Source organism: Apteryx mantelli, chromosome 1, assembly GCF_036417845.1.
Source record: "Apteryx mantelli isolate bAptMan1 chromosome 1, bAptMan1.hap1, whole genome shotgun sequence".
In the NCBI taxonomy this organism is placed as follows: Eukaryota; Metazoa; Chordata; class Aves; order Apterygiformes; family Apterygidae; genus Apteryx; species Apteryx mantelli.
The window spans coordinates 66,915,718-66,932,761 of NC_089978.1; the positions used below are offsets into that span (position 1 = coordinate 66,915,718).

At 38.6% G+C, this 17,044-nt stretch overlaps 1 protein-coding gene across 9 annotated transcripts in view; it reads left to right on the forward strand.

Annotated features, from left to right (window-relative positions):
• The window catches only part of ARHGEF7 (Rho guanine nucleotide exchange factor 7), a 132,488-nt gene that overhangs the window by 50,541 nt on the left and 64,903 nt on the right, over window positions 1-17,044 (forward strand). For all 9 annotated transcript variants that reach the window (XR_010883800.1, XM_067294020.1, XM_067294015.1 and 6 more), the window contains exons 3-5: window positions 834-918; window positions 5,166-5,296; window positions 7,811-8,012. Coding sequence is in view for 8 of the 9 variants with exons in the window: in XM_067294020.1 (XP_067150121.1) it covers window positions 834-918; window positions 5,166-5,296; window positions 7,811-8,012 (418 nt within the window). In the remaining variant the exon portion in view is untranslated. The remainder of the gene's footprint in view (window positions 1-833; window positions 919-5,165; window positions 5,297-7,810; window positions 8,013-17,044) is intronic.

Consider the following 17,044-nt stretch of genomic DNA (forward strand, 5'->3'; position numbering starts at 1 on the left):
CTCCTTTCAACCTACATAGGATCTACTGCAAGAGCTATTTTCATGAGTTTTTGGATGAGTGTTTCCATTACCTCAGGCAAATATTATGGGTCACTTTTTTGCCTGAATATCCAGATGTTTAATGTCATCACCCAGCTCATCAAAGTTACTAGTATATTTTGTGCAAGATAGTTTGAGGTTTGGATCTTTTTACCATGATTTAAAAATAATAAAAACATAAAATAACCTCCAGCTATCCCCCCCCCACTACTTCCCAAACCTCATTCTCCGTTTAACCTATCCAGTAACTTTACTCTCTGTAAAATTCATTAATGTTAAGGAACACTACTTTCCTCTGTGCCTTGTAGAATTACAGATAGCATGTACATTAATGTAGTACTTCTTAAAAAATGTATTTTATGAATGATTAGGTATAGTGCCTGTGAGCTACTACAGAAAAAGGAGAGTATGCTAAGAGTAATGTAGTACTTTCAATGGTACCCAGTAAGTTTTTGGCCAAAAAAATCTATGAGGAAAGTTGAATAAAATGTAATTATCAGAAGAGAGCAATTTCCTGTAGTTTAATTGGCACTTGGTATTTTTAGCTTCTGTGTTCTTCAGTTTTTCTCACATGCAGCTGCTTCTGTATTCTCCTTCTGTTTTAAAATGATAAAAAAAAAAAAAAAAGACAAACACCCACATTTTTAGTGGTCCATAATAGTTTCTGAAAGGATGGTCACCTAGATCAGGAAGTAGCTTCTACAATCGTGGTTTGCATGATAGTGATGGTAGAAATGCTTAGTTTGAGGGGTTTTATGTGTTTAATGTATGTTTTTTTGTTTTTTTTGTTTTAGACTTTCGATGCAAATGATCTTTATCAGGGACAGAATTTCAGCAAGGTTCTCAGCTCTCTAGTTGCTTTAAATAAGGTGACTGCAGGTAAGTAGAATCTGCTGTTTTGATGCTCTCTTACCTTATGCTCAGCACACATTAATACATACTTATATCTGTTGCTATGTCCATGGTAAAATGAACATCAGCAGCCTTTTAGAAGAGTTTCTTGTTGCAGTTAATTCTGTGCTTGCTGTTTTAAGACTTTGACAGTGGCCTCTCAGGATTCTTTAGTCTCTTCTTCTGCAGAGGATTTTTTGCAGTGAAGCAAAAGACAGAGCCTTTTAGGTGGCAAGTGTTCTTAGAAGGACCTATTGGTCTTTTTTTCTCCCCCCTCCCCCCCTCCACTTTGTACTAACTACTGAAAAAAGACTTTTGCTCCTCTCTCCTTCACTCCCATAACTGAACATTATTGCCAACAAAGACTTTTGCCTTGTTCTTCGTTTTTGTCCTTAAGAAAGCACTGTCTTTATTGACAGTAGCACAGGAGTGGCGAGCATCTCTGGTCCCTTAAGCCGTGCACCATTCATTTTGGTAGCAGCTACAAGATGTAGTATCTGCCTTGTGTTTCTTAGGAGAGATAGCTGTAGAGACAGCTCACAAGTGATAGGTGGCAGTGCTCTGTTGTAGGATGAGGCCGTGCTAAGCAACTGCAACTGGTCCAAGGACAGTAAAGAAATGTTAATCTTGGAGGCCCTTTTCATCTTCTTGCTTCTCTGTGCTGGGATTTTCCATTATCAGCAGCAAGTTCCTCTATTGTTCATCAGGTTAGAGGCTGGAGAGAGTGAAGATTGTTTAAAAATGAACCATGATTGTCAGCTTTAATGTGGGGAGGACAGCGAAGTTGATATAAAGAAAAGTCAGTGGTGAATCAGTGTTGTTTGGTTTAATAGTAGTGTTGGGAATATCTTGTCATTTTCATAGTACTCTGGTGCATTATGATAGGGAATTTATTGTGTTTTTTCTTGTATCAGAAAATGTCCCTTAGGAGGGAGTTTTATGACCAAATTCTTGGTTCTAATGAATTGACATGGAGAAATTCCACTGACTACTTCTTTGAAGCTACTTACACCAGTTAACGATGTTGCCTTTCATCTTAGCTGCAAGTGTAAATGTAGACCATTTCAGTACATCTTTAAAGTTGCTACTGTACACTGACCATAGATGTCTCGGAGGGGGGCAGGAGCAAGGGGCAGGGAAAGTGTGGCTGTGTTTGGTCCAGATATCAATAGACAAATATCCACATCAAAAAGCCACAATTGCAGCTGGCATTAGAAAGGACCCTGCTTTATTACTTTGATGGGGGAGAGGGGGGAACCAAAAATCAAAACCACATGCAAACTGTGTTGCTGCCTCATTCCTAGTAGCAAGCAGAGCTGCATAAATCTTCCTGACTAACTCTTCTTCCAAACAATTTTCTTTAATTGGGTGACTGTGTAGAAGGCATTTTAGACTATATCTCCCTGTCCAGTGTTGAAAGATGGCTTTCAGATCTCCATCTGGGTCTGCAAGAATTTCAAGCATACACAGACCTTCTGAGATGGATCTTTCTGAAGGAGTATGAGTAATGAGCACAGAGCTGACAGAAGGCTTCTATGTATATACACTCCACCAGGTTCTTTAACTTCAGATGGGATAGGGACAAGGTACCTGTAGTTGGTTGTAGGCAGAAAAGGGGAGAGGAACTGGTATAGAGCAGTTGAGGTAACTGTGAAGAAGAATGGTGTTATAAACCATGGGAATCTTTGGGTGGATGGAAGTGTGAAGCTTCTGTGAAAACTACCATATTAATATTTATCAAACATGCACATTCCATAGTCAGTCAAGATTTCTGAATTTTTTACAGCAGAGCTGATTTTATTTTATTTTTTTCCTGGAAATAATCCCACTAACATGTTTATTTTGTATTTGAAATTTTAGTGGATAAATGGGGACTGCAAGCCTTTTAAGACTATCAAAACTTAAAATTAATTTGGAAGTATTCAGATATTATTAGTAAAAATACTTGCAGTTTGTGTGTCGTTGTTTGGAATAGTCTCTGCGTCCTTTCAGCTCTAAGCCATGTTCAGTTTCTAATTCAAAATCCAAGAGGTTCTCCTGTGTTGGTGTATTAATTCTGCTTTTGTAAAATAGAGAATTTCAGGAATCAGGACACACTTAAACAGAATTTTTATGTAGAGTGTTTTGGAAGTTGGAACATACTGTAATGAATAAAACTGGTCCTATCCCTAGATGAACTGGGTCTAAACACTGGATTTGGTGGTGTGTCTGTTCTTCCACTTGACTGCAAATAAAAAACATCTCCTTTGTAGTAACAAACTCAGCATGGAGATGTTTCAGGTTACTGCTAATTCTTAAGTCCTGTTAGTTTCTGATGGTTCTTTGATGGGCACTTTAAATTTTTGGCAGCATTAGCGTTGGCCATAAAGTTATGATCTGCAAATGAAGTCCATGATCTAGTCCTGTTCTTCCAGCAGTTTGTGAAGACGAAGTAGTGTATGCTTTCTGTAATGAGTTATAATCTGCAGCATTTATATTAACACAGTAGGATGCTTTTTAGAAAGCAAGTTCACAAAGAGTGAGTTTTTCTGTAACTTCGATGTGTAATGACATTATCCATACAAAATATGTAACTTAATATATGAATAGTTCTGATATTTGACTGGGGAGTCTGTATTCTAAAACTTTTTGAAGGAGAATGATTTTTGAAGGATAACAATGACTCAAAAAGATACACATTAGCAAGATAGTCTGGAGTGGTTGAGGGGGAATGAGAGCCTCCTTTATCAGCATTTTTCTTCTGTGCTCTTTGTCCATCTTGAATGCTTTTCCTCCTCCTGCATCTCAGCTGCCATTAGACACTGTGCTGAAGTTGGAATATTTTCTAGCTCAGATGAATTGAGTTCTCCTTTCAGATTTTTTTTTGACATGGAACAGCAGATATATTCTGTTCATCAGTCTCTTTGTGGAACTAAATCTGCATGTGTCATTTCCCTTTGATCAAAAATAATGAGGACTGCGTAATCATTGCTTGCCGTAGCCTGAAAGCAACTAAGTAGGAGAATGTAGTTGTGTCTGTGAACCGCTAATATAGGTCAAGTGTTGGAGGCGTAGCAAGCTGCTAGGAAGGAGAATACACAGAGGCGTAAGAAGCAGGAAGCAGTTGGGAGACTTGCGCAGTCTAGTGAAAACATCCAAGCTTGGGACAGAAAACATTACATTGCTTTGGGGACTCCTGGGAGCTCAGATGCTTACTGAAGGATTTCCTTGCATGGGGAAAGCAGAAGGAAAAGGAATGACTTGTTTTACTCTTGGGCAAAGGAGCAATGTTTGTGCACTGTAACATGTCGCTTCTGCAGGGGCCCTGGAGCATTCCCCTTCCCAGGGGTTTGGCTGCCAGGGCTTGGGGCCTGATCCCAAGCCCGACCTGCGGGTGACCGCCTGGCCTCGACCTGTTCCCGTCCCTGCGGCGGTGCCCAGTGCCGGGGCCCCCCGGCTGCCCCCAGTTTTCTGCTCCCTTGTGGGGCAGTGGGACGGGCCCTGGCCGTGAGGGCCAGCCCTGCTGTCCTGGGATCCCCCAGCGCCCAGCCCCAGGGAGCCCCCAGCCCGCACCCTGCCCTGACAACATGTGACACTTCCCTTTGGATGAACATTTTGGATGAATGCGGTGTTTACAAGAGAGAGAACTGAAAGAGGGGAGAAGCTTGGGGAGGTTTGTGTTTTCAAGCAACTGGCTTTCTTCTCTTTTCCTTTATCCCTTCCTTGCTCCCTTCCCTTCCCCCCAAAAAAGGAAAAATAGCTTAGTTGGTTAAAAAAAAAAAAAAAAAAAAAAAAAGGGATAAGCCAGAGGAATGTAGGAAAAAGGAGACAGTGGAAAGAATGTTTTAATTGAGAAGGAGATGGTGTGTGTAGGGGGGGGAGAATTAAGAAACAGATGTGGCTGACTGCTTCAGGCGAGTTTTATGCATTTGAATTTCTTGGCAACTAGTTAAAATGATGCTGGTTAATTACCTTTAAATAGACTGGTAGTGGGTAGGAATGGAGAAATAGTATCCTAGCCCACCTTTTCCTAAAACGCTCAGATAATTTTCCTGTCTGCGTGTGGAAGAAACTGTCAGTGTCCGAGGAGTTCAGATCATTCTATTACTCTTTTTTATCTTGAGTTACTGAGCAACGACTGATACCTTGAATCTGCTTTAAGTGCATGAGTTTTACAGATATATGTAGAAATTTATGTGCAAATCTCTTGAATTGATGTTTGACGCCTTTTTTTTTTTTTTTTTTTTTTCCTCCAGACATAGGGCTGGGAAGTGACTCTGTATGTGCACGGCCCTCATCTCATCGGATAAAATCTTTTGATTCCCTTGGATCCCAGTCTTTGCACAGCAGAACTTCAAAACTCTTTCAGGGACAGTATCGGAGTTTGGTAAGTTCTAGAAGAATTGAAACAGGCTGAGGAATGATTTTTTTTTCTTTTAACTAGATCTGTAAGTAAACAATAGCGTAGCAGAGTAACTGTTTACTCTGTGTCTCTCCCACCTCTGTAGTTCAAGCCTATGAAGTTCTGTTTTCACAGTTTTCTTATGTTCTTCCAAAATATATGCAGATTTCTATGAACTTCTGATTATTTTTCTTGTCACTTACCACTCTATCTCATATGCATGTGTTGTGTCCCTCTGGTGTTCTTTTTAGTTTTCATGATATGAAGTTGCTTTTTTAAAAGACAAAATCTTATTTTCTCCATGGGCTGTACTGCCTCTGAGTTTAAGGAATGATGAAGGAAGGGTATTCAAACCTCAGCGGAGGTGATGCTTGTAATGTTGGCAGTGTTAGTAGTTATTCCTGTTTTCTGTTTTAAAGGGTGAATCGTTCTTCAGGTAGCCTTCAGGTAACTGAGTTGTATGGGCAGTTATTTGGCAGTATAGATGAAATGAAGGTGGAGTACTGTATTGAAATTGGCCATCTTGAAAGGTGCTTTTGTCAGCTAAAAGATTTGAAAGGACAGGTCAGGTCCCTGCTGTAAACTTCTTATTTCATGCATGAAGACGACTATTTTGAACAGTGATGGCTGGTGTGTGGCACTTTAACGCAACCCTCTGGTTAAGCTTTCTTAGGTGTGTCTTGATGTGCTTTCTCTGGTAGCAGGGCCAGTGCAAGTTCTTGCCCCAGGCTACTCATTCCAGCTCCAACTCGGCTGTTCACCACCCACTTGCCTTTGCTGATGCAACTGTTTGTGGGACTAGCTGTTAGCTGGATCACTGAAGTGATCAGAGTTTTAAGTGCTTGCATTATTTTGATGATCTGTGCACCGCTGGCATAACTAAGGGGCAGGGAATTGTAAGGTGGAGGGGAAGAGAGCTAGTGGCCAAGACCAGGAAATTCTTAGGCTGGCTTTGCTGCTGAAGACATTCAGTTTGCAACCCTTCTCAACAAATTTGTTACTCGGTTTCTTGTGCTGGAGAGCCACCCTGATAGAGTAAACGGGCTGTAGTTGACATCGCTGTGCAATGTTGTTGCTTATTTTGTGGCTTTTTACTGTTTATTAATGCAAACATATTCTCCTGTTGAGCAGTCATAATGAGTGAAAGCACATGACGTATGAGTAGAGGACTAAAGCAGACACACTTCTTTGAAACTACTGCAATATAGTTGTTAAACAGTTTGTCTCACGGTATCTTGGAGCAAATTGTGAAAGTTGCATTTTGCCCTCATTTCATTACAGCTGCACAGCTACTAAAAGTCGTATGATAAATTATGAGATGTGATACAATTTTGTAATTGCTGTGTATATAAATTAAGCTGACGTTACATGATCCCAGTGGCATTACAGGGTACATCTTTTAATCACCTGGGCTGTATAGCAAACGTGCAAGTGAAATTCTGCTACATGGGTAGCTGGCTAGGATTCACTTACACGGTCATTTTCTCACTGAGTCACTTTTTCCTAGTTATACAGATATTGATCCTTATTTGTGGTAGCGTTGGACATATTTTTTAATAATCATATTCTCTCAATTCCAGTGCATGGGACTGTTTTGGGGTTATTTAAAGCTGTCCAGATTTTTAACTTTTTTTTTTTTCCCCCAGTGTGAATCTTTGTCCTGACTCTTATAACATGCTTGAGTGATGCAAACTTTCAAAATTGATGTCCAAAAACAAAATACGAATTTTGAATATGATTATTTTGAAATACTTTAAAAAAGTAACTACCAACATTCAGTTGTTACAATAGAGAGATAATCTGCCTTCACATCTATGATGGGGATATGGGCGGCTTCAAGTCTGACATGCTGCAAATTTGCACCTTTACTAATCTTGTGGCAAGTGGTTTGTGAGTCCTTATTCAAAGTAAATTGCATAATAATGGTTTCTTAGGTTTCCTAAAAGAATACAGGCCTTTTCCATTGGTAGGCCATTTTGACTTGCACGTTCCAACGTGGAATCTTCCAACATGACCTATTACAGAAAGTTTTAAGCTGCAAACTCTTTATTTGTATCCAACATTAAAGTTTTTGACTTAAACCCAACTCTTCCCCCCCACCCCATCCAGAATGTCTTAGAAAAACTATCTAATATAAAGCTGTTGTTTCTTTGTAGTTGCCAAAGGCAGTTTCAGTTTATACTATATATAGAAAATAGTATTTGATTTTTGGAGAGTAAAAATTATTCTAATTTTAACTCTGCTGGTCTCTTCTGATTTGAGGGGCCATAATAAGATAGTATACTCTCTGGATTGGTATAAATCCATAGATGTAAATAACAGAAATACTGGAATTGGAAAATTGTGCCTTGCAAATGCTTAGAATAAAAATAATATATGGGGAGTGTTGGTTGGGGGGAGAGGCTGTTTCCATTTTTATGGATGCTTCTGTTTTGGTCATGGAATAATTGTTTAAATCTCTAAAGTTATCCTTTTGTTGTTTGTATTCTCACTTACTAGGACATGACAGATAACAGCAACCATCAGTTGGTGGTGAGAGCAAAATTTAATTTTCAACAGACAAATGAAGATGAACTTTCTTTTTCAAAAGGAGATATTATTCATGTTACAAGAGTGGAAGAAGGAGGCTGGTGGGAAGGAACTCTAAATGGCAAAACAGGGTGGTTTCCAAGTAACTACGTACGAGAAATAAAATCAAATGGTGAGTTTTGAAGGAGAGCATATTTGTACAACTCTTTGCTTTGGGTAGAGGTGGATAGTTGTCGATTCGTTAAAAATTATAATGCTTTTTTTTTTTTTTTTGTAGTTAGTGTGATTGTATTTACTGAGCTTTGTTCGTGGAAGTCATGAATGCTTAGGAACCGATACTCCCCCACCCAAGTTGCCTGATGCTGACATACTTTGATTTGGTGTTTGGGTTTAAATAGTGAGAGATTTCCTGCAAATTTCTAAATATGCCCAGTTACTTAGAAGCAAACAAAAGCAGAATTTTTCCTTTCCTAGAGGAAAAATCCTCATCCCTACTAAAATATACTTAAAATTAGATGAGAGACATTTTTGGAAGATAATGTATTTGTGACTTTCTTTTTCTTTATTGTTTACACATCCTCCACATTTTTTGTACAAATTTTAATCATATACCAATGTTATTCCAAAAATCATATAATGGAAGTGCCTTCTTTAAATGTCATCTTCATGACTAAATGTCAGTATTAGTGTTGCTTTTTCCTCTGCCAGAACCTTGACAAGGGTGACATCTATTTGTTGTATCTTCCTGGTCTCTGCTTGCTTTCAGAGATTGAGGATAAACCTTTGTTCTTCCTACTACCTGAGGAAGCTCTGAGAGACTTTTCTACTGGTCACTTTGTCATAGCTCCAGTCCAAACATACAGCCACACAAATACTTGGTTGTTACCTCAAGTTTTGGGAGTAAACCCCATTTTTAAACTTGTCCTTTCTCCCCCAGTTGCATCCTCTTATTTTCTTCCTTGATTTCCTATCTGCAATCACTGTATACTGAATGCTCAAGTCTTACATCTGTAACTTTGGTGTCTTTTTCAGTTAGGCCCTCTCAGACAAAGTTGGGAACTAAAGATTTAGTTTTAATGTTCTTCTTCAGATACCTCTTAGATGAGGCTTATCCTGAAAAAAAAGTTTCCCAAAGCAGTGGTTTAGAATGCTTTTTCTTGTCTGTAGTGCTGCAGCAGTCTGTCTCAGCCATGCTGGATGTCCTGTGCCCTCATTTAAAATGCTGCTGCAGCGATCTCATTCTGATTTCATCAGTTTTGATCTCCTCTGACTCTGGAGACTGGACCCTTGGGTCAGCACTGTGGCTCCAGAATGGAAGTAGCCTTAAAAAGTGAACATATGAGAGCCAAACATTGCTAGCAACTGAAATGAAGGTTGTTTTTTTAGAATACAAAATGAACTTGGATGAAGGTCTCTCCCAAATAGGGAAGCCAAGAAGCTCTGAGACTGAGGCTAGTACAAAATGCAATTTGATTCTTTCCAATCTTTCCTTTATGTCTGATTTCTGGGCTGAGGTGAACTGCTTGCAGTCCCTGCTTTAACTTTCCCTTCTTGGTGTTAGGAGTTTCTGCTGAGCATTTCTTTTCCCTTCTCACTATAGGTGTGTTCCCTGTGGTCTTGGTCCCTCTGACTTCTGTGAGACTTGCTGCATTCTTGAGTTCTCTCATGTGCTCACTTGCTTCTATAGAAGAGAGTATGTACCCTCTCTGTCCCCCTTCTCAGGCAGTTCAGAGTTCATTGTTTTATTTTCTGTGCACTTACAAGCTCTTATAGAGAGAAAATGGCTGGTCTGCAGTGCTCAGGCTTTCTCTGTTCTCCTCCTCCCGTTCCATTGTTTTTGGAACTTCACTTCTCCTCCATGGTTTCAAGCATGGGTGTAGCTATTTCTCTTAGTACCTGCTCTGCTGATTTGGCAGTATTTCATTTATCAAAATACTAGCTTTAACCTGCCTTTATGCCTTTGTAGGCATGTGTTTGAATTGTCTGAAGTTGACCGTAGATGGGGGAGAGGAAGTGTGATGGAAGGAAGCATTACATACTGTGAACTTCTTTGTATCATCTGTTAATAGCTTTTCTTCCTTACAGAATTACAGATCAGCTTTTCCCCATAATTTATGTATATTATGGAATATTTTTTTACTACTACCATTATGCCCTTGCTAGTTGTATTTCATCTGGTGATCTGACTTTTTTTTTGATAACTTTTGCTTCATTTTGTGTGTTTGAGGTCACTGAAGTATTTGTGATTTTTTTGACCAAATTAATTTACATTTGCATTTCATATTCTTCATTTGTCATGCCCCTAATTTTTTTAGAAGGAATTATCATTCTTCTGAGCCTTTTTCTCCTAGATTGTCCCTTGTGGGATCTTTTCTATCAATATTTTAAGTTTACTGAAGCCTTCTCACTTGAAGTATATTGTTCTCATTTTGCGGCTGTTCCTCTTTCTTTTCTTGAGATTGGACAGTTCCATCTTTTTTTTGGTCATTTACATGAAAGTGGTTCTGAACATTTCTGTTCTCAACTGATCTCTGCTTTGTGGTTATTGCTGGAGGTGCTAGAGGGAGAGGGCTTTTTTAGCATTCTCCTGCTTCTGTATCCCAACGTACTACCGTTGTGTTCTGAGGTTGGACTGTCTTTGTTCTACTGTGCCCTTTGAAAAAGGAATGTAACGTCCTCCCGCTTACCATGAAGTTCTGCAGTTATTATGGCTCTGGTGGTTGTTCACAAGAAGTTTTGTCCAGGTAATCTTTATGGGTTGACAGTCTGTGTTGGACTACTGTCCCCTTGCTCCTTTTTGTGAGACTGGTTGACGTTTTTTGAGCGGTAATCTTCCACTCTCTGTTTTCTTGACTCCCTGGCAGATAGCTCTCTTGTTTAAGATTTTGCTACTTTAGAAATGTTCTAAGTGTATTCTTATTCATGCTTTGACCAAATGATTAAAACACAAAAGTGCTTTGGTCCCCACCCCTACAGTGTGCTTCAAAATGAGTTAGTAGAACTTAATCTCTTGCAGGCTCAGATTGAAAGTCTTTTTACCCTTTAGTGTTCTAAAGAATTTAGTTCAAAAAAGATCAGTGTAGGATTGTTGAGGTGCTTGCCCTCGATTAAAGTCTCTTTATAACCAGAGCATTCATCCTGGACATCTAATCAGTTTCCCAGAGTCTCAGTAAAATGTTCTGACATTGACAATATGACTTTAACTATACTTCTTCCCTCAAATGTGGCTGAAAGTACTGTAACTACTTCTAGTTAGGAATTCTGTGCAGGGAATATTGTTATCATTTCTGATGATATGTTATTTGAATAGCCTCTGGGAACTGCTGGGTTTCATTAAATAAATCTCTTCAATGTGCTGTAACCTGACTTTGAGAAACTGGATAACAGAAGAAAGGAAAGCCGTTTGTTATGCATGTGTGTTCTGTTTTAATTCTCACAAAATTCATAGTCGTTAGATGTTTAGATAAATGGATTTTTGTTCTAAATTAAAATATTAAAATATACTCTTAATATCGGATAACGGTATGTTTGTAATCTTAGCTTGTGCAGTTGCCCTGTAGTGGATAGAAAGCCAAGGAGAGAAAGAAAGCTAAGAGGAGAAGCTGAAAAATATCGGATAATCTGAGATTAAGATACAGTAGTTGTTTTTCCTGACAGGTAGTTCAGAATACTGGCTATATGAGGAAGTTGCCATGAAGGAAACAAGTGACCAGATTTGGTGTGCTGCTTAGTAAGGGATCTGCTCTTATCCACATTGCGTTCTTACAGATTATATAAGGAAAGTGAACTGTATTACGTTTATTGCACAAGGAGGGAATGCACAAGATCAGTTAGCACAGAGTAGCTAAAACTTTGCAAAGCTGTACCCTTGTTTACTACATTGTAACTTGTTTGCTTATCTATAACAGAATGATTAGTGTTAGCACAGAATAGTAATATATGTATGGTGAATATTATGAATGGTTGTGGAAAAGCTAAAATGAGATTATTGAGCAAAATGCTGCCTTTAATTTTCTTTTTCTTAAGCTGGACAATGATTTTGTAAATTTTAGGAAAAGAAATTTGATCAGTTGAGCTGAGAAGTGATTTTTATTCTACTTTTGGGTGTTATTTTTTGGAAGGGAACAAAAGGGATCTGTTTGAAATTAGGTACTTCTGATTAAATTTATAAATAGAAGAAAAAAGTTTAGAGTAGTTTCTTTATAAGGTAAGCACATATCTGAAAGGATGAAAAAGGTGGTCCATTTCTCTTTCTCTCTCCTGCATGCATGTTTTCAGTTCCTTCTTTGAATCCTGTAACATCTTGCCTTTTTTAATGTTCTTTGATCACTAGTCAGGAAGTACTTTGAAATTAGTGGGTTTTTTTGTTTTTTTTTTTTAATTTTCATCCTGCTGTACTGTTGCATGTGACAGAGGGTAGAAGATTTATACTGTATAAGTTTATAAGATATCTGACAGTATGGCCTATAGAATTTTTTTTCTTTATATAAAAAGAAGCTTGGCACATGAAAGTATAGAAATGTGGAGATGGAGTCTTATACTGCTGGTTTGATCTCGCATGGTAAAGAGATTTGGAGACTTAGTTTTGAGAATTACCTTGTGATGAAAAGAATAGCACTTGGCAAACATGGGAGGTACTTGCCAAACTACTGTCATTTGTTAATTATATTTTAAAAAAATCACACGTCACTTGCTAGTTAAGTTTTTCTGAAGTGTAATCCATGACATGACTATGCAGAAAGCAATAAAGCTTTGAAAATGTCATTTGATGTATCACAGGCTTTTTTCCAATCCTTCTCAGAAATTAATGTGTTGTTACTGTCTTGCCTCTCTTCTGTTATGCGGGCTGGGTAGTTCTGTTAGTATCAGGCCCAGTAAAACTTGAAATGTTAGTGGTGCTTCTGGTTGGATGCAAAAATGACAAAATTTGATGTTATTGGAAAAGGCAGCGTATAGTAGAAGAGTAAAGAGTATCTGCTATTCCTAACCCTTGGTGCATGAGGGAAAGACAAAACAGACTTTTAGCTTTAAAAAAAAAAAAAAAAAAGCACTAGTTTTTCTTTCCCCACTCATGCACACCTGGAGGGATATTTTGTATTCTGTCAAGTGGTGTTCTGTAGGCATAAGTCAAATTAGAATTTGGGACAAATGAATGCTAACAGAGAAGAAATGCTGATCATGTCCATATTATTCAGTGGAGCATCTTGCAGCGATGCCTGAGCTAGCTTGAGAACCGGGAACAAATATAACAAATGTAAGTCCATCCTTATGGTGTTGGCTTGAACTGATTAGCCTTGAGAGAAAGAGCATGCTTGTAGCACCTGACTAATAGGGCCACATGGCTTTTGGCAGCTGAGTTGGCCTATCTTTCCTCCAGTACTGTAGGATGAAATAGCCAGGGTCAGATTTCAGTCAGACTTCTTTAGTTGCCTTTAGATTAGTTGCCACTCTCACATTCTCTCTTCTCTCGTTTCACGTCTTTAGCTTATGTCGTGTTCATTTTCATGCACCAGTCTACTTCATGCTACCCTACAAAGCACTCCTTCAGGACATACCTTCCTAAAGCATTTCAGCCATAACTCTGCAAGAACAACATGGTCTAGTAATGGCAGGAAGATATGATGTTCATGATGGAGCTCTTTACAGAGTAGCATGAAGTAGATTGGTGCATGGAAATAGCATAAGCTGAAGACATGAAAGAAGAGAGATAGGAGAGAATGTGAGAATGGCAACTAATTTGGAGGCAACTAAAAGAAGTACTTCCATGTTAATGCAAACAGAACATTGGGAAGAACTGGGTAAGTTGTCCTTTTACAGTCTCTTGGAAAGCTAGATGTTTGTAAGGGATGAGATAATTTTTTAACAACTTTATTTTAGATAGTTGGTGGCATCTTACATGCTACTTAGGGAAAGGTTACAGAAGCAGCTGCTCTGAATTGTTCTGCTGTACACGGAGATTGTACTGAGTACGTAATATGCTGGAAGAATAATTTAGAAAACCTGTGCTAGCCTCTCTCTGGGCCCAGAGATGATTTGTTAATTGAATTCTACCTCATTAATCATTAGCAGTGTAAAAAACTTCAAAATATTAGGATGCAATTGAATGTAATGCTTTGACTGGAAATAGTGGGAACTTACCTTTTTGTGTCAGTCATCTGTTAGATAAAGTCTCTTTCAGTACTTGGAACAGATGCTTGTTTGCTTTGGATTTGATCATGTGCCGTGCATGTTTGCATGGTGTTTTCAGTGTGAATGAAACAGATTCCTATTAGTATTGAGAGAAAAGTAGAAAGAGGGGAAGAGGCTTCTGTGTGGAAAAACTTGGTATCCGGCTCAGGCCACTCTCTAGCAATTTTCCATGCTTTGGAGAATTGTGCACATGTTGGAATGGGCAAGATTCTAGGGTTTTGCTAATATTTCTGAAACCTGTGGACTTCATGGTTTTAGACCTTTGTATTTTCCTGGTACACTAGATAGGACTCTGCTTGAAATGTTTAATGATTTATGCAGTATGTTTGTAAACGTTCTCTAATGTCCTCTCATGATGGATGATAAATAAGTAATGCTTATGTTTGTTCATGCTAAGAAAGTGATTTCTTATGTGCAAGATGAGGCTTTCCTTCCATGTAATGCACTGTGTAATAAGTAAATTGCAACAAGACTTGTTTCTTATTCCTACTTATGAAGCAAGGCAGTGCTTGGAGGCAGAATACCAGACGTGATAGACAGCTGGACTGATTTGCTGTGTCTAATTCTGCATTTTTCAGCAAAAGAAACAACCTTTGAGTTTTAAAAGCTGAATGTTGATTATGGCTGTTTAGGCAAAATGATTCTAACGTGTAAATTTTGTGTGTGTATCCTGTTCTAAATCTGAATCTGATACCGTGTATACAATAGATAACTGATTCACCTGAACAGCCGGTAATACAAATGATTCTCTATATATTCTAGCAAAAATCTCCTAACATCTTCAGCAGCTTAAGAAAAATAAAGTTAGAGGAAGAGGTGCATTTTTACATTCTTTAAAATGATAAAGTAACTATAAGGAGAGCCAGCGTTCTTTGACCAGCCAGTTTTCTCAAGATTAAGAAAGGTCAGACATCTGCATAGAATTCAAAGACAAGTATATACCTTTTTCCTTAGGTGACTCAGTTTATTGTTCGGTTTCTCCTCCCCTGTCTTTGGCACATGGTTAGTATCCCTTTATGTATTCTATGAAGTTGAAAGTTGCTGTAAAGTGTAGGGATAAGTCAAGAGCTCCCACAGAGAATGAAAGCAAAATACCAGGGTCATTTAAACTTTGCATCATTTTCATCCTATGGTCCAATGAAACAAGTTCTAATTGTCCCATTAATGAGTAGCATTATAGCTGTAAATACAACGTGAATTTAGGCATCTCTTCAGCATTGTGTTTAATGTCAAATCGCCTTGTGTTTATAGTTTTTTTTATAAGGGAAGGGAAGGAGTCCCGTCATGTGGGATTATTTGGCTGTATAACAGAGCGGGTATGTACTGCAAGGCTGGTGACTGTGAGAGCATCGGTGCTCCCAACTGGCTATAACTGCTTGAGTGAATGTTTTCTGTGCTGCATGTCAGCTTATAGGTGACTTCAGAGGGGAACAAAAAACCTTAAGCAAAATGGTTTAACTGTTTTCTCTGAACATGGTGAGGAGAAATGTTTTTGTCCATGTTTGGCAGTTTTAAGCCCGCATTTTATTTTTAGAATAGCTTCTTTGAGGAGAGTTCCAGAGCAATACAGGGAAAATCCCCTTAAAGTAAAAGTAGCGCATGAGTGCTCTTGAGCACTAAACTTTTCCTAACAGACTTCTAGCTAAACCTTTATGTCCAGCTAGCCTGTCCTGCACTCCTAGCAGCAGAGAGAAAAAGGTGGCCCATGTCTGCAGTCTGCTGGGCTGAGACTGCAACAGGCAGAATTTGGCATCAAATGAAGTAGCCTCAAGAGTGCACTAAATTACTTTAAGTTCTCCAGTCCAACAGAGATTGGTAACCTGTTGGGTACCATGTGGTGGTGTCCTTCTGGTCAGCTTCATTAACCAAGGGCATTTCCCATAGCTGGCCATTAGCTTGGCTAACGGGGCTCCTAGCGGAAAGGCAGTACTGTATCTATAGAGACTTGCATCATTTATTCTTAATGGTCTGAAGTGTCAGGTAAACTAAAGTTAAATTATTCATAAATATTTATTAAAATTTAATTGAAACAGAGGAGTTTGCTTTTAAAATAAGGGTAGAACTCTCAATAGGTATGTTTTTGATGCTGCTGTTTTTTGTATTGAACAATCTGCTATTTTGTTGTTTGGGTACTCAAGTGCTTGGCGTCTTAGACAAGCCTGGTGGTGTGTGTGTGCGTGTTGTTTTTTGTTGTTTTTTTTCCTTTTTAGCATAATGTCTTGATACTACAGTCTCACCTGGCTGTGTGTTGTCAAGTGTAAGAGGTCAGAAGAAGATACTGTAAATCCTGCCTTCTCTTTCTCCAGCATGCAGTTTGATGCTTCTGACTGCCCCTCCCCCCTCCTCCCCCCTCCTTGGTTGGATTAGAGGAATGGTAGAGGTGGGAAGAGGTTTGGGGAGTGCGTTTTCTCTGCCTCTATGTTCTGGGTGTCAGCACTCAGAATAGCTTGTTGAGTGGTTCAGTGCTGCAGCCTCTCAGGCCTGTTGCTCGATCTTACAGACATATGTTGTCCTTTGAGGAAAACCACGTATACCTGAGGGATAGATACACTATGGTATTATACTTTCTAAGGATTGAATTTATTGTTTTGATGGATACTGTACATAAATTGTTCTAAACTGCATAAATGTTTTTTGACTTCCTTAACAATAAAGAGTAATTTGTTTTTAAAGATATTTTTTATAAGATAGCATCTGGTAAGTCATTTTACTACTTGTATAGTTTTTTGATTCTGTTTCAACAAGACTGTAAGTGTAATGTCCCACCTCTGGTACTTCTGCCCTTGGACAGTTGCTTTTACTGACTTCACTAAATTTATAAAAGAAGTTATTTTCTACTTTTGTTTAAAAGTGCATGTAGTGTTTGGAAATGCTTTAATTTTTAATTGCAGTCTGTTATAAATTTTTTGCTCCTAAAAATAAATTTGGAAAAAATATTTTTATTGGCTGGCTTTCTGGTTCTGGTACAACTAATGGGAATTTTTCTGTTTGCCTTCACTGAGGCCAGTATTTCAT